We start from the raw sequence: 24353 nt of genomic DNA on the forward strand, positions 1-24353 counted from the left end.
CTAATTCTTTTTTCACTTGCTTTGAGCAAGTTTCGTTTACGAGTAAAGTGAGCTACAAGAATAATTCCTAATATGTTATGATTTTACTTTACATTCCGTCAAACAAACAAAAATTAATACATTCCTTTTACCGTGCATTTCTTTTTCCTCCAATCAAACAACCCATAAATCACTCATCTCTTATTGTTGAACCAGTGAAGCTAGTGGCATATTTAAAATCATTTTTATATTAATTTGAATAATATATATTTTATATTCTAAAATTATGTTGAATTGGTTTATATGATAATATTGTTTGTGACAAATGAAAGATGAAAACTAAGTGATTTTATCCTTTGATCTGCCTTCCATGAATATAATATTTATGCATTCTTCATATTATTGTTCTTTTTGAATAATGATATCTTTCATTGTAATTATAAATGTTGCATGATTATGACCTACTATCTCTATGAAGAGATGCCTTGCTTTAGCCCTTTTTTGAAGAACTTTCCACACAGGGATCTCATAGAGGAGAAGTTATTCCGTGCAAAGTCCGGAATGGAAGAACCGTTATACAAAAAGTTGATACATATTGTGCATAAATTTGTATAAAATGTGCACACTCACATATCCGGACGCTTCTTTCCGTCCGGACTCCGCACGGAATAATTTCTCCTCCTAGAGAGGGAAAAGGGGAAGTAAATCAAAGATATGAAAAGGAAGAAAACTCCTAGATGAAAAATGAAGCAGCAAAGAAGTAGAAAACATAAAAAATTATGTTACACAGCTGCCTGGAAAAGCCAAAGGTTTCCTAAGTGCACTCCTGCTGTAACACTGGTAATAAAGCATTTATAATTCAAATATACAAGAGCAGCACATCAACATATTCACAAAGAATAAAACATCTATAGCTGATTCACAATAACGAACATTAGAAGAATGGAAAACGTTCATGCGTTGGAGAAGACATAAAAAAAAGTTATGTTACCCAGCTGCCTGAAAATCGCCAAAATCATCTTCAGCTGTACCTTGAGCAGCTTCTTCTGTGGCAATAAATGGATCCTTGGGGGGATTCTCTGCCACCGGATCTTGGATTTTTCCACTGTCGTTGCTGCTGCTATTAGGACTGGAATTAGATGCTGGAGAGCTCAGTGATGATCTCTCGATCGAACTGATAGGAGAGGGAGGCGCCGGCGGAGCTGGTGGCGGCTTAAGGAATACCAAACCTCCCTCTTTCACGGTTGGTTTATCTTCCAGTGAAACCTTGTTGAGGCGTTCAAATAATGCCGACTTCACACCACCGCTTCCTTTCTGTTTCATGCAAGAGAATGAAAACAAGTTAATTCTAGGTTGTACACAAAAATCTGCTATAAAATAGTCAACTTCATAAAGGATTACGAATAGGACTGCCTGAGAAAAGTTTGAGGCAAATACCCAATGAATATTTAATGGAAACCAAGGGGAAAACATGTATTTGAAAATTTAAGGATCTAATGGAAGGATGTGTGGATATATTAAGACTGCATTTTTAGTAACTGCTGATTTGTGCATGTGGAGACAAAGCAAGAGAAGAATGCACAAGATATATGGGTGGAAGGATGTCATGGAACGTTGTTACAGCATAGAAAGTGCATAACTTCATATTCTAAGGCTTTGGCTTCGTTAGGGAGGGCTTTCTTTCTGCTTCTTAAAGCAGTTTTTTAGTAAAAAAAATTAATTTTATACTAGAAAGCTACTTAAACAAGAAAAAAAAAAGCCGTCCCAAATGAAGTTTTCATTTGGAACAGTTTTCTAATTGCTTTCTAAAACAAATTTCTAGTACAAAAATTTCTAATTCAAAAAATTTTGTGCTGAAAATTACTTTAAAAATAATAAGAAGGTTGTACCCCACGAAGCCTAATTTAACAGCACTAGAATGCCGAAATCTACCGAGATGCATCTTTTTATTGCAAAATGGGATCATAGACACAACTACTCCACTAAAACAAAATTTTCTTTGTAGAACTTAAGGGAATATTAATACAAAATAGGATTGAGGACATAACAATGTCAAGACTTCAAAACAAATAACAACAGCTGAGACAATCTCAGCTGGCAAGAGAAAGAAGTTATTCATTCTGCTATGTTTACAAATGTTTAGAAGTTAGTTGAAGGCCTTCTGACAGAGCATCTTGCTGCGAACCGGGAATGAACAAAAATGATAGGAACAGAAATAATGAAACCTTAATAGACTGTTGAGCAGCTTCTAGATAAAATCGAGAACTTTTATGCTGAAAAATACCAATATTTTTTTTAGTTTGCCATTACATTTTGGATGTCTTTTTCCGTTAGCGTAGAAAAAGAACATTTGAAATAAACAAAAAATTGCTAGCGCTAATGAATTAATTAAATCCAAGATATTAAAACTTAATTAAAGAAAGCTATCTTGTTAAAGAGAAATTATTTTTCTTACTGTAAACTGTATTCTAATCTATCAACATGTGTAAGAAAAAAAAATAGGAAAATAACTATTGATGTTAAATCAGATTGAATCTTTCCATTTTCTCAAATGGAAATTTAATGCGATCAGATTTACTCCTATATTAAAGCATGATACACCAATTAGCTTCCCAATTATGATGAAACATGTTCTGACCGTTCTTTGGTTTTCAGTTGCCAATGGACAAAGCTTCTTTCATAGTAAAATAATTCTCGTGTCATCATTGGAAGAGTCACCACAAATTTTTAAAAATATTCATTAATATTAACATCCATACACCACCAAAGTGAGGCCAGCTTCTCCAAACCTACTTCATTAACAACTTTAGCCTAAACGAATGAAGATTTGATATATTTTTTATCGCATGAAGTAGCAATAAATTTTAAATCACTCAAAGAATTTCAACATGAATCTGTTCTATTGAGATTAAAGCTGAGAAAACAAAGAGAACTTACATTCTTGATCTGAAGAACGAGAGTTTCTCCTTCTTTTAGACTATAATCAACTGAGGATTTTGATTGGTAGAGTTGCTCCATCTCCTCAGCAGTTTGCTTTTTATTTAGATATCTTTCATTTTGTTAAGGATAAGCAGTACTATGGGTTGTGCTGCTTGAAGAGATTATGCTCTAAAGATCCAATACATGGATATTCCAAATAAATGCTCTAATTATAGAGAAGAGAAGGGAAGGATACTTCATATGATCATGGAGTGCAGCTTGAAAGTCATAAGCCTGTGGCCTTTCTCGAAAGCCTATACCAATAAAAGCATGTCGATGTCTCCCACCTGCAGTTAGTTTATGTTCCTTTCATGGGTAATTACATGATCCCAAAGATCAAAATGCTGAAGGAATAAAGAATAAACTTCTTTCGCTGCAAATAATAGTCATCTAACAGCCTATTGTATTAAGCATATTGCAGAAATATAAACATTCAAAATTAAAAATTTACAGATAAGCTCTTGATGGAAATATGCACAACTAAAAGCAGTGTAAATCTCTTGAGCGTTTCCTTATGAGCCACTTGAGTACGTTCTCTAGAGCATCTCCTTATCATAAATTTTTACTCATATTCATGTACTGAAATTCTCTCAACTTTCCTTCAGAACAGCTCCAAATTATATTAAATTTAAGAGCATCGAGGGACGGACATCCATCTCTTTCCCTCCGTCTGAAGGAAAGTTGAGAGAATTTCAGTACAGCTATTTGCCTAAATCTGAAGTAACCTCAAACAAATTCAGAGAAGATTTTAGAATCTTATGAGTGCACCTAAGTATTTTAACCTTGTAAACTGACTCCAGTAATGCAATTACATTACATCACAGAGAAGTCTGAAGTAAATCATACCATAGTCCAAATCACATGAAATCTGTTAGACCGGTCCAAGGAGGACCGGTCCAGCCGGCCCAGCCCCTTGGGCCGGCTTTGATCGTGTACACCAGGAGGGCCGGCGGACACAAGAAGAAGGGAGAGGGGTGGGGTCCACTTGAAGTTTGAAGTATTTCCTATCAAAATCATTTTTCAAGGGAACTAGACTATAACAATATAAATTCTAGTATTGGGATGGATAACAATCATGAAGGATGGCTGACTCTTCATGCAGCATAACAAAAGAATGTAACCCAAAAGCATCAGAACAAATTACAAACCTGTAAATCTGGAATTTAGGAAAAATAGAACCTTGCAGTCAGAGTTACCTTTTAACATCTTAAATTTCTACACGTAGCGCCTGACCAGATTAATGAGAAGGTTAAGTAGGAATCTCATTCAACTTCAATTTTAAATAATAAAGATCTTGTTTCCAGCAAGTACTTGAAAAAATCACTTGCTGCAACTAAATCAATGTCAATGAATAAGCCCTTATTTCACTGATTCCCCAACCAATATAATATAATACCATTATCTTTAGCACAAAAATGACACCCTCGATGCAGGGTTTTAAAAATAAGTATATACATATACTTTTATAAAGAATAACTATTTTATTGAATTATTTTGCAAGAAATTAATTTTGGCTGTCATGGCTTTATTAAAACACTATGTTCTCCTCTTCATGAACCGTGTTGTTTTGCTGAAATTGTTATCATTAAGTTGTTTTGAAAATTTTAGCAATATGATATTACACTTAATAATACTATAAGAGGATCATATTTACTTGATAAATATACTAATTATTTTTGTATTCATAATTTATTAGTTCCTATAAAAAATTAGAAAAAAAAAATTAATAATAATTATGGTCGTTAAAGAGTTGACTGATAAATTATGATGGATTGAAATTGGGCCCAAAAAATAGCCTTGCCAGAATCCTATTAGAAGTAAAAAACTTAATACAGTTAAAATAAGTATATAGAGATAAATAAATTCCTAGGAATATTAGCTCTTTTAATATATCACATCAGAACTTCAATATTATTTCAATAAATTGAAAAAATATATCAGATCACTCATTAACCATAAGCTTTATGAAAGATACTCTTTATCTTTGTGACAATTCAAGGTTAAGGTTTCCTAAGATGAATAGAAATATACAATGTATGTAAATCATGCAAGAGAACTTAACGAATCGCAAGTCACAAACCATAAAAGATTTGTTTGGTTGCAATTAGGGGTGTAACTGAGCCGAGCCAACTCGTGAGGCGGCTAGAACTCGACTCGTTAACGAGCTCGTGAGCCGAGCTTGTCGAGCTTCGAGTTCGAGTTCGAACTTATAGTCTAGTCACGTAGTATATGAGCTTGAGTTCGATCACAACAGTTTGAGGCTCAAGAGCTCATCAAGTCGGTTCGATAAAAATTATTATAATATAATCCCTCCTATATAATTCGCGAAGCCCAGCGGCCCTAGCCCTAATTTCATTCAAGAGCATCGAGCGACGGACATCCATCTCTTTCCCTCCGTCTCGTGTGACCTACCGAGTGTAAGACGAGATAGTTTCGACACCAATACACGGTTTGCACTCCGTTTCGAATCTTCTTCTTCAATCTTCAACACCTACGGAGGTTCGCACTCCGTTTTGAACTTCGTATTTGGTGAACTAAGCAGTTTTTCTTGGTTCAATGTTCTACAAATTTTCTACTTTAGTCCTCTTACTGATTAATGTTATTTCCTCGTAAATAAAATCGTTTATATGTTTCTTGACTGGTTTTTTAGGCGTCTGAATATTCCAGGTGGGTGATTATTCGATTATTTTACAGGCGAGAGAATGAAATCGTTCATGATTTCATCTATTTTCTTTCTTTCTGATTTTTTATTCTTGGTTGATTCTTCTGAAGGGTAATGATGTAGAATGAAGATATTTCGCTATCACAGCTGGTAAAACTTTCTATTACAACTGAAGTTTGTGACGTCTATTACAGCTGTTAAAACTTTCTGACATCTACATGAAGATGATTTTGCTATGGATTATAGAATATCTATATTTTTTCTATAGTAATAATGTAGCATGTTTGGATGCTATGAAGATTCTTAGGGAACCACAACATCCATTATCAAGAGGATTCATGAAAATTATTGTTTGTAGACAGCTGCTAGCCTGCTGCATTTGTTCTATCTTATATTTTTGGAATACAGTTTTTGGGTTCTTTATGCATTTCAGACATTTTTATATAATTAGTGTTTAAATTTGATGATATTTATTATAATCTTGACAATGCAATTATAATTTTTTTTTAGAATGTCAACACCAATAAGTATGAAAAGGGATATATTGAGCCAATAAATACTGAGACTAGAACACTTAATGATCATCTTCACTCTTATGTTGGTAGTCATCCTGAGAATGAGAATGATTCACATAATAATAATAATAATATTGATGAAGAGGTTGAAAAGTGCACTAGTAAGAATCAAATGAATGATGATGAAGATGCTGATGATATTATAGGAAGAAGGAAAAGGAAAAAAAATATCAATAGTTTGAGATGAGTTTAAGTTATTCTTCCTGATGGACAAAGAAAGGGAGAATATGTATATTATAAAAAACAACTAGCTATAGGATATACTGGTGCAATCACCTATTTTAAAAGACATTTGAACCGTTGTGCTACTAGGATTCGTGCCTTAAAAAATTAAAAAATCTTACATTTTCAACCAACAAATATAGAGAATTCATTTGGCCAAAACAGTTAAGATGGTGGAATATTGACCACCTTTAAATATGATCATTAAAAAGTTAGAGAGATGATAGAACATTATATATTAATGAGAATTATTTTTGGTTGTTGAAGAATTTGGATTCAATTTAATTTTGAAGTCTATGTCACCTTTTTTGTGAAGTACTCAAGGGTAACAGTACACAATGATCTGATACAACTGTATGAAAAAGAGAAGAAAAAGTTGAAAAATGTTTTAAAGAGCATTAACAAAATTAGTTTTACTACAGATTTATATAAGTCAAAAAATCAGAGAATATCATATATGACAATCACATCACATTACATTGATTCACAATAGAGGTTACAGAAATAAGTTTTAAGTTTCTTGCATTTGTCACCACCACATACAGCTACTAAAATTGTTGATACCTTCTACAAAGCTCTTTCTGAATAGGGTGTTGGGGACAAACTATTTACTATATCAATTGATAATGCATCAAACAATGATATAACAATGAAGCTTTTAAAAGATAATTTTATAGTGAATGAAAAATTATTCTGTGAAGGAAGGTTGTTTCATATCTATTGTTATGCTCACATACTAAAGCTAATGGTGAAGGATGACGTAAAAAGTGTTGAGTATACTATTAATAAGATAAGAGACAACGTAAGTTTTGTTAATGCATCTGAAATAAGGTTAATCAAATTTTTTGAGGTTATACAACAATTATAATTACCAACTAGAAAAACTATTAATGAACATACTCAATGTTGACAGTGACATTGCAGTTAAGGGAAACTTTTTTTCATATGATAAAAGAAAAGTGGCATATCTTGCATGTCTAACAGAGGATGAGTGGGATAAAATTAAAAAATTTTATGATATTTTGGAAATCTTTAAGTTCAAGCAACTGATATCATTTCAGGAATATATTACCATACATCCAATGAGCCAATTTATTTCTTTCATAAATCTATACTATAAAAAATGTGTTGGATGATGAAGCAATTTCAACTAATCATTTTATTGTAGAGATTACTAAGAAGATGAAAGAAAATTTTGATAAATATTGGGGTGAATGTAATCTCCTCATAGCATTTGGTGCAGTGATGGATCCACAAACACATTCCTCCGGATGGTGTGGGGGAATGAAGCGTTCGTGCTCCTTGAACTTTCTCTTGCAAAACTGCTAACTTCATCACTTTCTGCTTCAGAACTTGTAATATATTCCTCATACATTTCATAGAGTAGATTTCTTACATGCTGCACATTCCTAATGCTTTTATCTCCAACATCTATTATAGGGTAGGCAAACTCAATAACAATAAACTTCATTATTGGATCCATCACTACACCAAATGTCATGATGAGATTACATTCACCACAATATTTATCAAATTTTTCTTTCATCTTCTTAGTCATCTCTACAATAAAATGATCAGTTATAATTGCCCCCTCATCCAAAACCTTTATTATATACATTTACGAAAGAAATAAATTGGTTACAATGTAATATGTTCCTAAAATAATATTAGTAGCTTCGTTAAAAAAATCTCAAAATGTCACAAACTTTTTCAATTTTATCTCAATCTTCCTTTGTTGGACATACAATATATGACACTTCTCTTTCATTATATGAAAAAGGATTCTCTTAACCATAATACCACTATCGACAACTTGTTGAGCAATCCATTACTATCTTTCTAGTTGGTAATTGTAATTGTTGTACAACCTCAAAAAATCTGATTAACCTAGCTTCAGATACATAACAAAACTTACGGTGTCTCTAATCTTATCAATAATAAACTTAACATTTTTTATACCATACTTCACCATCAGGTTTAGTATGTGAGCACAAAAACGGACAAGAAACAACCTTCCTCTAAAAAATAATTTTTTCTTTACTCTAAAGCTATCTTTTAAAAGCTTCATTGTCTTATTATTGTTCGATGCATTATCAACCGATATAGTAAATAATTTGTCATCAACACCCATTCACCAATAGCATTGTAAAAAATATCAACAATTTTAATAGTTGCATGTGGTGGTAAAAAATACAAGAAACTTAAAACTAGTTTTTGTAATCTCCATTATGAATCAATGTATAAGTTGTGACTGTCATATACAATATTCTCTGATTTTTTTACTTTCATAAATCTGTAGTAAAACTAATTTTTTTAATTCTCTTTAAAATATTTTTCAACTTTTTCTTCTCTTTCATACTTTTGTATCACATCATTATGTGTTGTTGCTCTCGAGTATAACACAAAAAATGTGACATGAACTTCAAAATTAAATTGAATGCAAATTATTCAACAATCAAAAATGATTTCTCATTAATTAGTATGTAATGTGTTATCATCTCTCTAACTTTTTAATGATCATATTTAAAAGTGATCAATATTTCACCATCTTAACTGCTCTAGACAAATGAGTTCTCTATATCTATTGGTTGAAAATATAATTGTATTAGTACCACCTGTAGTTAGTTATTTTTATAATACACACAATCTCCTTTTCTTTGTCCATCAGGAACAATAACTTCCTTAAACTCATCCCAAATTTTGAATGGTTTTTTTCCTTTTTCTTCTTTTTATAATATCACCAGTTTCTTCAACATCATTCACTTGATTATTATTAATCCACATTTTAACATTTTCATCAATATCCTTGTTATCATTATGTGAATCATTTGCACTCCTAGAATGACTATCAATATAAGAATGAAGATGATCATCAAATCTTTCAGTCTCAGTAATTACAGGCTCAATGTTATCCCCTTCCATATTTATTGGTGTTGATATTTTAAAAAGATAATTATAATAGCATTGTCGAAATTATAATAAATATCATCAAATTCAAACACTAATAATATAAAAATCTCTAAAATGTATAAATAACCCAAAACTACATTCCAAAAATATAAAATAAAACAAGTGTAGCAGGCTAGCATGTAAAACTCGAAAATATCAATTTTAGATATCGTACGCTTTTCGATGCGTCGTGATGAAATTTAAGTGGATTTTAAAGTTGTCGGTTCTCGACGAAATTAATTTTATAAAATTGTACATAAAATTTTGAGCAAATCGATATAAAGGACCTATATGAAATTTCGATTATTTTGGGAATTAAAAATCGGTGAAGTTTTAAAAACTTTCAATTATGACTTAAATACCCTTAATGATATTAAAATGAAAATAAAGCATGTGAGGACAAGATAGTAAATTGGAAATTTCATAACCACTCAAGCTTTAAGGGATTGAATTCTATTCGGTCCCTTCATTTTTGCTTCCTCACGATTCCGTTCAACCGAAACCCAATGAGCGGATGGAGAGAGGCAGACAGGGAGGCTTCGGTGGCGTCCTTGGCGGCAGTTTCCAACATCTTTCTTTAAGGGAAAATGTAGAGAAGACTAAAAGAATGTTAAGGTAAGTTGTAATTAAGAGATTACTCAATTTTTTATAAAGTTTTTTTTAAGGAAAAAATCTAGGGTTTTGCAAAAAACTTCACATTTCTTTAGGAAATTGTTAAGGGAGGTAGGAGGAATAATTCTAAACCTGGAAATGAGATTTTTCCCTAAAAATTTTGGATTGTGAAAATTAGAATTTCTTCCGATTTTTGTTTTCTTTCAAAATGTTTTTGGAAGAATGCTTCTTAATGACACTATAGATCCTATATTGGAAGTTAATGCGATTTTTATGAGAAATTTCAAGTTTCACAAATTTGGGCTTTTCCCTAATCATGAAAAGCCTTAAGTGTTATGGTTCTAAATAGACTTAGGAAGGATTTTAGAGGTGAAATTTAGAGTTTTTATACAAAATGCTATTTTGTAATTTTAATTTAGATTAATCTGAAAATTAATTATTAGGTGTATGGGAAGTTTTCTTATGTATATGTTATGAAATAGACAAAAAGAGGATTCTCAAAAGTTAGGGTTTTGATGAAATCCGAAATTTAGATAAATTAAAAGTAAGATTATTTAGAAATGGGAAATGATTAAATTAGGAAGTTTAATAAAATATATATGGGTAGGTTCTTTATTCTCTTAATTTAGGGATTAAGAAAGCTTATGTGGAAGCATGTGACATTTAAGCATTGTGTTATATTTTTTTTAGATATTGGACGTGGTAGAGAGAAGAATTCGATGGGGCAATCGGCAAATCACACGCCGAGGTGAGTAAACATATTTCTATGTTATGGTAATTATATTGTTTTAAATTTTCATCTAATTGTTATTGCAAGTTATTCATTTTACTGCATTTGAAATGATTCAATGTTTCCTCTTTCGCATATTAATTGATTCACTATATCACTGTATAAAGCATGTGATAGAGCATAATATTATGATATATGAATATGATATGATTGATATATTGAATGATTGCATATGCATATTGAAATGATGGAGCTCACCCCCTTATGGTACTAGCTGGGGACGTTGTACCCATGTACGTTAAATTGATACAGGTTTGAAAAAGGATAAAATAAATGAGTACCTTCATTAGTACTAGATGGTGGCTCCTGTGACAATTGTATTATATATGAAATTAAAAAGTTATGAATACTGATATGATGAATGTAAATTGAATATGAAATGATTGGATTTAAGATTTATGCAAATGTTTAAATGATATGTTTAGAGGAAATAAATTTATGATATGTTTAAATAAAAGTGACATCTAACATATTACTTCTACTACCTTGAATTACTGTAATTTAGAGGCATATATTACTCGCTAAGCGTTGGCTTATTGTTGTTACTCTAACTTTTATTTAAGAAAAGTTTAAGATAATCAAATGAATAGAAGAGGCAGAAATGTCGACCGTAGACGTGAGGCACAAGAAGCAAGGTATATATATATATATGAGTTTATATATTTGAAGTTTAGTGACTCTTTCAAGATTAATGAGATAGCTTTAAGCTAGCTACAAGAGACTTTTGGAGGGCAATCCAGCAGTCAAGTTTCCTAGAGAAAGTTTCTAAAAGTGTTCCAAGACTGGTATGTACCCATATCAGCCAGGAGACAGATGCAGGATAAATTCACTAGATTTGTACAAGATGATAAAAAATTATTATAATATAATCCCTCTTATATAATTCATGAAGCCCAGCGGCCCTAGCCCTAATTTTATGCAGGAGCAGTGAACGACGGACATCCATCTCTTTCCCCCCATCTCGTGTGACCTAGCGAGTGCAAGACGAGGTAGTTTTGATGTCAATACACGATTTGCACTCTATTTCGAATTTTCTTTTTCGATCTTCAACACCTACGGAGGTTCGCACTCCATTTTGAACTTCGTATTCGATGAACTGAGCAGTTTTTTTGTGTTCAATGTACTACAAATTTTTTACTTCAGTCCTCTTACTAGTTGATATTATTTCCTTATGAATAAAATCATTTAAATATTTCTTGGCTGATTTTCGAGACGTCTGAATATACCATGCGAGTGATTATTCAGTTATTTTACAGGAGAGTGAATGAAATCGTTCATGATTTCATCTATTTTCCTTCTTTCTATTTTTTTCTTCTGGGTTGATTCTTCCGAAGGGTAATGATGTAGAATGAAGATGATTTTATTATTACATATGGTAAAACCTTCTATTACAGTTGAAGTTTGTGATGTAGCTGCTGAACTTTGTCTATTACAGCTATTAAAACTTTCTAACAAATGAAATTTTCTGACATTTACATTAAGATATTTTTACTATGAATTATGGAATATCTATATCTTTCTATGATAATGATGTAGTATGTTTGGATGGTCTGAAGCTTCTCAGGCAACGACAACATCCATTATCAAGATGATTCATAAAAATTGATATTTGTAGACAACTGCTAGCCTGTTACAATTGTTCTATTTTATATTTTTTTAATGTAATTTTTGAGTTTTTTATCAATTTCAAATATTTCTATATAATTAGTATTTGAATTTGATGATAGCTATTAAATGTTGGCAATGCTATTATACTTTTTTTAGAATGTCAACGCCAATAAGTATGGAAGGGGATAACATTGAGCTTTTAAATACTGAAATTAGAAATTTGATGATCATCTTCATTCTTATGTTTGTAATCATCCTAGAATGAGAATGATTCACATAATGATAACCATAATATTTATAAAGAGGTTGAAAGATGGACTGATGAGAATCAAGTGAATGATGTTGAAGAAACTGATGATGTTATAGGAAGAAGAAAAATGAAAAAAAAAAACACTTAAAATTTGAGATGAGTTTAAGGAAGTTATTTTTCCTGATGGGCAAAGGAGAGTGTGTGCATTGTAAAAAGCAACTAGCTATAGCAGGTACTGGTGCAATCACCCATTTTAAAAGACATTTGGGCTGTTGTACTACTAGGATTTGTGCTTTGAAAAATTAAAAAAAATTCTTCAAACAACATATATAAAAAACTCATTTGACCAGAGTAGTTAAGATGTTGGAATATTGATCATCTTTAAATATGATCATCAAAAAGTTAGAGAAATTATAGCACATTACATACAAATTAATGATAAATCATTTTCAGATGTTGAAGAATTTGGATTCAATTTAATTTTGAAGTCTATGTCACCTTTTTTGTTGTTGACTGTAACGGAAAAATCACCGACCAAAACCCACCGACTCACCTACGATCGGACACAACTATTCAATCACCGACTCACTACCCATAACCGCTTGAACTATCGGATCACACATCCTAAATTGGAATTTTCGGAGCCCACATTTGTAAAGTACTCAATGACAACAATAAGCAATGATGTTATAGAAGTGTATGAAAAAAAGAAGAAAAAGCTGGAAAAAGATTTAAAAAGTATTAAAAAAATAATTTTACAACAGATTTATGGAAGTAAAAAAACAATAAAATATCATATATGACAGTGGCATCTCATTACATTAATTCACAATAGAAGTTATAGAAATGAGTTTTAAATTTTTTCATTTGTCACCACCACATACAACTACTAAAATTATTGATATCTTCTTTAAGACTCTTTGTGAATGGGATGTTGGAGACAAAATATTTATTATATCAATTGATAATGCATTGAATAATGATAGGGCAATGAATCTTTTAAAATATAATTTTAGAGTGAAGAAAAAATTATTCTATAGAGAAAGGTTGTTTCATATCCATTATTATGCTCACACTAAATCTAATGGTGAAGAATAGTGTAAAAAGTGTAGAGTATATTATTGATAAGATTAGAGATACCGTGAGTTTTGTTAATACATCTGAAGCTAGGTTAGACAGATTTTTTGAGATTGTATAACAATTACAATTTTCTGAGGCTAGTAATGATTGCTTAATACATTGGTACTCAACATGCTCAATGTTAACAGCGGCATTGCAGTTAAGAAAAACTTTTGTTTCATATAATGAAATAGAAGTGACATATGTTGCATGTCCAATAAAATAAGAGTGATAAAATTGAAAAAATTTGTGATATTTTGATATTCTTTAACGAAGCAATTGATATCATTTAAGGAACATATTATCCTACGGCCAATTTATTTCTTTCATAAATCTGTATTATAGAGAGATGTTAGATGAGGGGGCAATTTCAACTGATCATTTTATTGTAAAAATAACTAAGAAGATGAAAAAAAAAATTTGATAAATATTAGGGTGAATGTAATCTCCTCATGGCATTTAGTGCAGTGATGGATCCACGAACATATTCCTTCGTATGGCGTAAGGGAATGAAGTATTCGTGCTCCTTGAACTCCCTCTTGCAAAATCGCTAACACCATCACTTTTTGCTTTAGAACTTGTAATATATTCCTCATACATTTCATAGAGCAGATTTCTTACATGCTGCACATTCCTGATGCTTTCATCTCCAAGATATATCATAGGGTAAGGAAACTCAATAACAACAAACTTCATTCTTGAATCCATCACTGCACCAAATGTTATGAGAATATTACATTCACCCCAATATTTATCAAATTTTTCTTTAATCTTCTTAATCATTTTTACAATAAAATGATCAATTAAAATTGATCCCTCATCCAAAACCTTTATGATACATATTTGTGAAAGAAATGAATTGGTTATAGGGTAATATGTTCTTAAATGATCTCAATAACTTCGTTAAAGACTCCTAAAATATCACAAACTTTTTCAATTTTCCCCACTATTCCTCTATTTGACATGCAACAAATGTTACTTCTCTTTCATTATATAAAAAAAAAGCTTCCCTTAATCGCAATGTCACTGTCATATTGGGTATGTTGAGTTCCAACGTGTTGGGCAATTCATTCCTATATTTCTAGTTGGTAATTATAATTGTTATACAACCTCAAAAAATATAACTAATATAGCTTCAGATGTGTTAACAAAACTCACTGTGTCTCTAATTTTATCAATAATATACTCAACACTTTTATACTATCATTCACCATTAGGTTTAGTATGTAAGCACAATAACGAACATGAAATAACTTTTCTCCAAAGAATACTTTTTTTTCGCTCTAAAACTATCTTTTAAAAGCTTCATTGCCCTATCATTGTTCGATGCATTATTAACTTATATATTAAATAATTTGTCCTTAACACCTCATTCACAAATAGACTCGTAGAAGATATCAATAATTTTAATAGCTGTATGTGGTGGTGGTAGAAAATGCAAGAAACTTAAAACTCGTTTCTGTAACCTCCATTGTGAATCAATGTAATGAGTTGTAACTAACATATACGATATTCTCTATTTTTTTACTTCCATAAATTTGCAATAAAACTAATTTTGTTAATGCTCTTTAAAATATTTTTCAATATTTTTCTCTCTTTCATATACTTGTATCACATCATTGTGTGTTGTTGCTCTTGAGTACTTCACAAAAAAATGTGACATTAACTTCAAAATTAAATTGAATCGAAATTTCTTTAACAATTGAAAATGGTTTCTCATTAATTTGATATGTAATGTATTATCATCTCTCTAATTTTTAAAAATCATATTTAAAGACGATCAATATTCTACCATCTTGACTACTCTGACCAAATGAGTTCTCCATATCTATTGGTTGAAAATGTAAGATTTTCTTTTTTTAAAGCATGAATCCTACCGGCACAACGGTCCAAATGTCTTTTAAATTGGGTGATTGCACCAGTACCTCCTATAGCTAGTTATTTTTTATAATATATACACTCTCCCTTTCTTTATCCATCAGGAAGAATAACTTAAACTCATTCCAAACTTTGGATGTTTTTTTTCTTTTCCTTCTTCTTATAATATCATCAACTTCTTAAACATCATTCATTTGATTTTCATTAGTCCACCTTTCAACCTCTTTATTAATATCATTGTTATCATTATGTGAATCATTCTCATTTCCAAGATGACTACCAACATAAAAGTGAAGCTGATCATCAAGTCTTTCAGTCTCAATATTTATAATCTCAATGTTATCCTCTTTCATACTTATTGGTGTTGACATTCTAAAAAAAAGATTATATTAGTATTGTCAAGATTATAATAGACATCATCAAATTCAAACGCTAATAATATAAACATATTTGAAATACATAAAGAAGTAAAGAACCACAAATTACATTTCAAAAATATAAAATAGAACAATTGTACCAAGCTAGCAGCTGTCAACAAACAATAATTTTCATGAATCATCTAGGTAATGGATGTGGTTGCCTGAGAAGCTTTAGACCATCCAAACATGCTACATCATTACCATAGGAAAAATATGGATATTTTATAATTCATAGCAAAATCATCTTCATGTAAGTCAGAAAGTTTTAACAACTGTAATAGATAAATTTCAGCTACATCACGAACATCGGCTATAATAGAAAGTTTTACCAACTGCAATAACAAAATCATCTTCATGCTACGTCATTAGTCATTACCCTTCGGAAGAATCAACCCAGAAGATAAAAACAGAAAGAAGAAAAATAGATGAAGTCATGAACGATTTCATTCACTCGCCTGGAAAATAACCAAATAAGCACTCGCTTGGAATATTCAGACGACTAAAAAACCAGACAAGAAATATATAAATGATTTCATTCACAAGGAAATAACATTAGTAAGTAAGAGGACTAAAGAAGAAAATTTGTAGAATATGGAACATAGAAAAACTGCTTAGTTCATCTAATATGAAGTTCAAAATGAAGTATGAATCTCTACAAGTGTTCAACATCAAAGAAGAAGATTCGAAATAGAGTGTGAACCGCGTATTGGTGTCGAAACTACCTCGTCTTGCACTCGCTAGGTCACACAAGATGAGGGCAAGAAGATAGATGTCTGTCGTCCGATACTCCCGAATGAAATTAGGGCTAGGGCTGTTGGGCTTTGCGAATTATATAGGAGGGATTATTTTATATTAATTTTTATCAAGCTGGCTCAACAAGCTCTCGAGCCTCAAACTGTTGTGCTCAAACTCGAGCTCGTGTACTACGCAAGCACGGCTATAAGCTCGGCTCGCGAGCTCATTAACGAGTCGAGTTCAAGTCGGCTCACGAGCGGACTCGGCTCAATTACACCCTTGCTTCAAACCCAACAAAAAAAATCATTCACTTGCATTTACTTTACATTCATTAAAACAACTCCAAAGTTTACACTGCATTCCTTTTTTAGCCAGCCAAATAACCCCTAAATAGCAAAAGAATCTTTTGATGACATGGAAAAGGGGATTCTGAATATACTTGTGAAATCTAGAAAACAAATATAATTAAACAATGATTAGGCTTTGCACCACAAAGGAAAAACTAAATTGTAGCTGCTCTTCACCAATTCTCAATCACACACAAAACTAATCAAAGAGTATATAGATGAAAACGAAGAGGAAATAAATTATCAAATATAAAATCTCAGCCTTATACTAGCACAAAAGTTTCCCCTGAAAATTATCATCAATTTTTATATCAATCATTGTTTAGAACAATATCACCATGCTTATACCTCTTCCACTCCAAAATTGTGGTCCACCTTTCTCTCTTGGGCAAAATAATGTTATAATACCTCATTTCATGCAGGTTGCAACTACTTAGATGACTCCATATTAGGCAAATTACCACCCTCCATCCCATCATATATTTGTGGAACATCCCATATTGACGCCGTTGACACTTTATTGATAGATCACCACACACTTACAGAATCTTCAACAGAATATGCACCAAGCTTAACACAATAGAAGTTATGGCAATTCGTCATCATAGCGATTTACATTTATCCATAGGTAACTTGGCGATGGTAAAGCTCCAACCTTTTTGATAATCTTCGGTAGTTAATCACTTAATCATACACATTCTAAGCTGGAAAATTGTTATTTTGGACATTTTCGTGATCAATCTATTATTAGTGAAGTGGCACTAGTAAGCAAGATTTATCCACTTTCCATATTTCAATTCTCAAACCCTTTAAAGGCAATCCACTGATCACAATCACTCCACCAACTTTTACACATCAAAATTAGTCCATCAATTTACCTTATGCAATTATTGCTTTCTGTCTTAATCAACTTTGTGGTCAGCCTCACATACAGGTACTCTACAATGGACACTCACGAATCCTGAATATGCCACATGGGAGAATTTTTTAGCTCTTTTTTCTTCATTTCATCTCTTAACCTCGAAGACAAGATTGTTTTTCATGATGATGAGAGTATTAAGCACCAACGCATTCTATTGGATCCAAAGACTACAAAAACAGTATGAAACTTGGTCCAGAAATCTTAAAGAACAAACTCAAACACAATACAAACATCAAGGTCTATCAAAGTAGAAGAATGAACCAAAACAAAGCAACTACACAATACAAACATCTCCAACACACTGCTAGCCGCAGACTTCAAACAGACCACCTCCGGTGTGATCACTCTCAGCTGGTCTGCCCAAGTTCAGCAAATGAAGCCACAACTCCGACCAACTTCAGCCAGTTAAACCTTCGGTCCAGTTCTCCTATTAATAAATTAATTTATTTTAATTGCCTGCAGCTTTTGAATAACACAAACGGTCCAAATAACATGCATACCAGCCCAGCGAACACCCGCAAGATTTAAATACCCACAATTGCTGTAATTAAAGACTAACAAATAAAATTTCTGCTTCTTCTCTTTTCTAGATTTGTTTCTAAGGAGTTTGCATCCACTTAAAAGGCGTTCATCTTCTTAATACTTCAAGAATCATATCACTTGCCTATCAGCCATTTACTTCTCTTCACCTTTGTCTTTCTCTCCTCTGGCTTTTCTTTTTTTTTTTTTTCCTTTTTTGCATGACCGCTTGAAAGTCAGATTGTGTTCTTTTAAATTTGTTATAATTTGATTTCTTTCTTCACACTAATCTCTATTTCTTATCTATTGCTTAAGACCAAAACCTTATCGTTTGAATAGAATTTACCATTTTTTTTCATCTATAGCACTGTTTGTTTGAGATTAATATCATGCTTTTCTATAAAATTTATATATTTGTTGCATAAGTTGATTGCATGCTAGATTTGCTTTGCATACAATACTTTCATTAAAAATCCTAGACATTAGAATGTCCAATATGAAGAATGCTTCAAGATACTTTTGATCATTTTTTCACAAGAAAGATTTCTTCTATATCAATGAGAGTAGAAGATGGAAAGCAGAAGAAACATACACCGGTAAGCCAAATAGATAGGATGAATGTAATGATTAGACCATAATAGCTAAAAGTTTTACAAAAAGAGTTGTACAGAGTAGAGTTGATGGTGAAATATGTCTATTAGACGAAAGGTTTTGTTGACACTTGACAGCAAAAGACATTAATACCCATCAAAATCAATAAACTAGGCATCAAATATAGCATTTCAGTCACCCTAGCTTGTTGCTTTACAAGGATATTTGGCAATTTATCTCAGTTTATCCAGCTTTTTCTGAGCCATTCAAGTATTTTTTCACATTAAACTGATGGAAAATAAACTTACTAGAATATAGACTCTAAACATTACCTACCTTAATTGTTATAGGGTATAAACACGTCAGCATGAAGACCAATGAGGTATGCATATAATCTTTGTAACACGCATCCTAACATGTTTCAGATTTTTTTAGATCAACAAGCTATCTTCAAGAAAATAATAGAAGCTCGGAATTAATGACATAATGATAAACTGAACAAAAGCGGAGCTTTACGAAAAATTATTACTCAACAAGAGGGTTATGGCATGCCTAAATTTTGAAATAACAATTTCAAAGCTTAAAACAGTCTAAATTGTCCCCATACAATAAAAAATGAGAAACTGACCGATTTTCTCTTCAACTCGAAGCACAAAATACCTGGAGAGGAAGAAAGGATAAAGGATTGCACCTTAGAAAAATCTATTCTCAAATATTGAAGGCTGGATTTGAAATATACAAGATCAGAAAAAAAACAATTATCCTGATATTCATGCATAATCCCTGAGTTGGAGAAATAGCCTTATAGGTTTATGAGATAAAAAGCAACGTGCCTGCTGCTATCGATAACAGGCTCCACTGGGTTTGGCTCTCCTGTTCTCAGAAATGCTCTGGCAAAAGGTTCCCCTGATACACAATATAACATGATTATTACTTTTTATGATGGTTCTCAATAAATTTTTCCAATTTGGTTGTTTCCATTGCCGATTGAATAGTCTCACCTGTAGTTCTGTCTTCCAGTCTAATAATGCACTCCTCTCCCTTGCTTACGACTTTCAATGCACCTTCCCAGTGCCATTTATTTACATTCCATTCATCAGCCCTAGATATCATTACCGGATTACAATTATATGCAACAAAAAGTAATGAATATTCTTGTAGGAAAATGATCGACTACATACGAAAGGCTAAGACTTATGAAGATGAATTATTAAACTAAAATAAACAATGCATTTCAACGTAAAGTGGGGTCATGTTGCCTTCCATACGCATGGAGATGGAAGTTACTATAAGCAACTCACTCTCAAGCGCTCTAAACATCATATAATACTAGTGCATCCCCGGTTTGCTTATTTGCAGCTTGAAAGATCATAGCAAACAAAAACAAGGTCCAAAAGAGCTGCATTTCCTAGTAACATTTGTTTAACAACGCAAAGTCAAAAAATAAATTGGTTCACTAATTCTGATTTATCTCACAACATATTTAGCTTAAATTAGCTATTGTTTTTTTTTTTTTTTTTTGGCGTTATAAGTAGATTTTTTTGTCACAAAATCAAGATTTTCATCTTCCTTGGACTTAACTTTAACTTCTTTTTTTTTCATTTACATATATGAAATGACAATTTCATGATCAATTTTCAAAGAAAAGAAGTGAAGTTCCTCAATTTCAAAGGATTGAAAGTGGGTTTTTCATGAAGAAGAGGGTATTCAGACAACCCAGAAACATCTGGCATGCTTGTTTGTGTTTTGTTTTTGTCATGTTTTCTTTTTTTTGGTTTTGTTATGTTTATATTTTGTTTTTTATTACAGATAAAATAGAAACATGTTTGGATGTATGTTTGTTTCCTATTTTCATACCAGTTGTTTTAAAAAAATTAAAATAACTCGTGGTTTTTTCAGAATTTATAGACATCCACTAATTTGATTCAGAAAATTAACATAAAAGAACAAAAATTAACTGACCAAACACAACATAATTACTTTTGAAAACAAAAACAAATCAAAAAACAAAAATGCAACCCAACATTCGCTCATAGTCACTCGAAACCCTTATAATGCGAAGCCAAAAAGAATAGTTTGGATGATGAGATTTTGTTTCTCTACTTCTATCGCTACCACCTATATATTCATGAACAATCCTCATTGTATTGCCTGTTGACGAATATTTTCGCATCGACTCGACCCCGATCGAGCCCGACAAAGCTCGATCGCGCTCGATCAATTCAATTGATCATCGTCGAGGCAAAATTACTTTTAATCGAGCCTCATTTGAATTAATACAAAAAATTCTCCAACATTGCCCTCTACTGAATTCATAATAAAAAATATAAATGTCATTCAAGTGACCAAGTCAAGACCAACTTCATTAGCACCATCATGCACTTACTATTATTTTTTATTTACATTTCTCCTAAAATGAATTTCATGTTAATTGTGGCATAGCCGATGCCAAATTTCATATAGAACTTCTCACATTCTCCCTATAGCTCCCTTTCTCACTCTCTCACATCTCTCCATTTTACACTCATGCTCACTCAATGTCGCTAATCCCATCTGATGTCTACCTCAGATCCTCAAGTTACACTTACTAGACACTAGTGCTCACTGGATCTTTTTTCCCCAATATCATGTCCGCCTTTGACCATCAATTTCTTTTCTACCACCTCTCAAACTCCTCCCACTATTCTCTCACAGAAGAAAAAAAAAGGGACATGCAAAATAAATTTCAATTTCAACAAAGAAGTTGTTTGATTACCAAAAACAATTTCGTGATTACATTAACACTTGTATCATGCCAAAAAATGATGGGATCAAAAAGGAGTGGATTATGATATACCTGACAACATCGCTAACTCACCAAGCTACTTCTAACGTGCACAATTTTTAAGTATGCAAAATTGTACCAATAGGCTCTGTGTCAGTATCAGACCTTCCATAAAGAGGGGACAAGCTTGTATCTCCGTCTAAAGAATTTTAAGAATATGTAGCATTATTTATAAATGCTACCAACCTTGAATTTTGTGAGCCAAGATAACCAGTAATGCATTATACAAGAGAAATTGAGTGAGATTATCAGTTGTAAGTGTATCAGACCTTCTATAATGTTTTATTTATACATTGTTGACAATTACTGCCAAATGTTTCTACATGCAATAGACTTGTCTTTTTTAGATTACCATGCTTTCCTTTTACTTTCACATAATGCCCAAGATCAGAGGACCAATATTCCTTAAAAGGCACATAAAGTTCCACTCTCCTTGAAGTGAGCAAACAATAACATCCCCTCCTTGAAAAAAGTTTACTATCACTGTAAATTTCAAGAACCTTTCATAAAGCTATAGCGACTAGAGTGAAAAATAGCAAAAGCCAAACAAATCAAGTGCGAGGAAAATTCATCACATACCATACATAAATATATAATCACAATCTCTTTGTCAAAGTGTGTGATTAGTTCTCGTTGTATACAATATGGACTAACGATATTTTATCTAAGAAAAATAATTTTGAGGCAATACCCTAGCGAAATCTTTTTCTAATACATGTATTAACAAAAATGTTATGTTTGAAAATATTCCTTAGCTTTCATAAAAGCTGTTAGTTTCATTAGTGGTCTAGAATTTATCAAAAGTTGGCACCTGCAATTCCAATATTCAAATGAAATCGTTATAACATGCAAATAAGCTCGTGTCTTTCTTCATATTTTTTCCAAATAAAAATGACCTTGATAGATCTGGCAATTATTCTTTGTTGACAAATAAATAGAAGAAAATGGAGCTAAATCTCTACCCGCTAAAACCAATGGCCAATAACCTAAACCAAATTAGACTATATAGTTATTCTTTCAATTCCAAAATCCTCCTACTTTAAACGATTTCATTCCTCCCATTATCATGATAGAAAATCCTTCATTAAATGATGAACATTGAGCCTCCTCTAATCTCTTTCTTTTACCAAACTTTTGAGAAAATCTTGAAGAAATATAGCCTTTTCCTATTGCTTCAACTTCAAATCAGAAAGATTTGCTAACAACTTTATCTATCTCATTGAACTAGGCTATAAAGAAATCACCTTCAGGTGCTAAAAACCACTCTTTGATTTGAAAGTTAGATCTACATGTGAAAATGTCACCTCCAAATTAAAGCCCCAATACAGCCAACTCACATTTGTATAGCCAAGCATCAAGGATGCCATCAACCACATGCATGTATCATAAATATTTGAAACAAGTGCAGCGAGTTCCAACAGCTTGGTAATGTATTTCTCCACGAAATGGCTTGAAGAATCAAACAAAATTTTATTGGAGCAGTAAAAGTTAGAAGCATTCTCACAAACACAGAACAAACACCGAGTTTAAAGTCAAAAGATTAAGATTAGGTCTTCCCACGGTTTAAGCTTCATGACTTCAAAACAAAATAATCAACCAAAACATAAACCTTGTTCACGCATATGAAGCAAAGCATAATTCAGCAATTAGCAAACGAAAACACCTATTTCCACCGCGTTCATCTCCATCTAGTTAACCAACGCATGAAACATCGCGTACTTAAATACAAAACAATCAGGTCAACATAATAACAAGTCAAGAGACGGGGTTAACAAAGCAAACCTATAAGAAGCCGCGGTCTTTCTCGGTGGTATCTGTCAATCAAAGAACAATACATAACTTAAAGAATTATCGTTTGGAATTGAAAGCATTGCTCGATTTCAATAGACAAAATGACTAAAATCGAGGTCGCGGAGCTAGAAATTGAGGTGGTACCAAATAGACGTAGCACTCTTTGACGTGGAAGAGGACCAGTTCGACGGCCTCGAGTTCCTCCTCATCCTCCAAATCGATTCTTGCACCTTCCTTCGAGCCGCCGTTCGGATTGCGTACGACTTGCTTGTGAGTGTGCTCTTCTTCATCCATAAGCAGTCCAATCAGCCGAATTGGAGAACTCAGATTTTTTCACGGTAAACTTCTCTCCTTTGTCTTCTTTCCCTCTTTTTCGGGGTGGAGAGAAAATTGGGTTGCGAGGAAGCAAATAAAAAGGACGTTTGACTTTTTCATTCATTAGCAAGCCGAATCCAACGATAATTCATTTTAATTACCAAAATACTTTTATTAAGTTATGATCATAATTTTTATTTAGTTGATAAAAATGGAAAGATTATACCAACAAATAAAAAAGTTTAAGAAAAAAATTATTATTATTAT

The 24353-nt window shown here is 32.1% G+C and overlaps 1 protein-coding gene across 2 annotated transcripts; it reads right to left on the bottom strand.

Moving 5' to 3' along the window:
• Positions 1-740: 740 nt before the first annotated feature.
• Positions 741-24175, bottom strand: LOC110112614 (uncharacterized protein At1g03900). 2 transcript variants are annotated; one of them, XM_020844903.2, is made up of 8 exons: positions 23916-24172; positions 23763-23794; positions 20158-20258; positions 19990-20062; positions 19785-19816; positions 3155-3245; positions 2917-3028; positions 741-1293 (listed from the first exon to the last, which is right to left on the bottom strand). In XM_020844903.2, exons 1-8 carry the CDS (start codon positions 24063-24065, stop codon positions 967-969), a joined length of 918 nt encoding a protein of 305 aa, XP_020700562.1. In that variant the 5' UTR covers positions 24066-24172; the 3' UTR covers positions 741-966. The 2 variants fall into 2 exon arrangements, with proteins under 2 accessions (XP_020700562.1, XP_028550171.1); XM_028694338.1 differs by lacking the exon at positions 23763-23794 and having other exon boundaries at positions 23916-24175.
• Positions 24176-24353: the final 178 nt, after the last annotated feature.

This window comes from Dendrobium catenatum, unplaced genomic scaffold (assembly GCF_001605985.2).
Source record: "Dendrobium catenatum unplaced genomic scaffold, ASM160598v2 fragScaff_scaffold_459, whole genome shotgun sequence".
Classification (NCBI taxonomy): Eukaryota; Viridiplantae; Streptophyta; class Magnoliopsida; order Asparagales; family Orchidaceae; genus Dendrobium; species Dendrobium catenatum.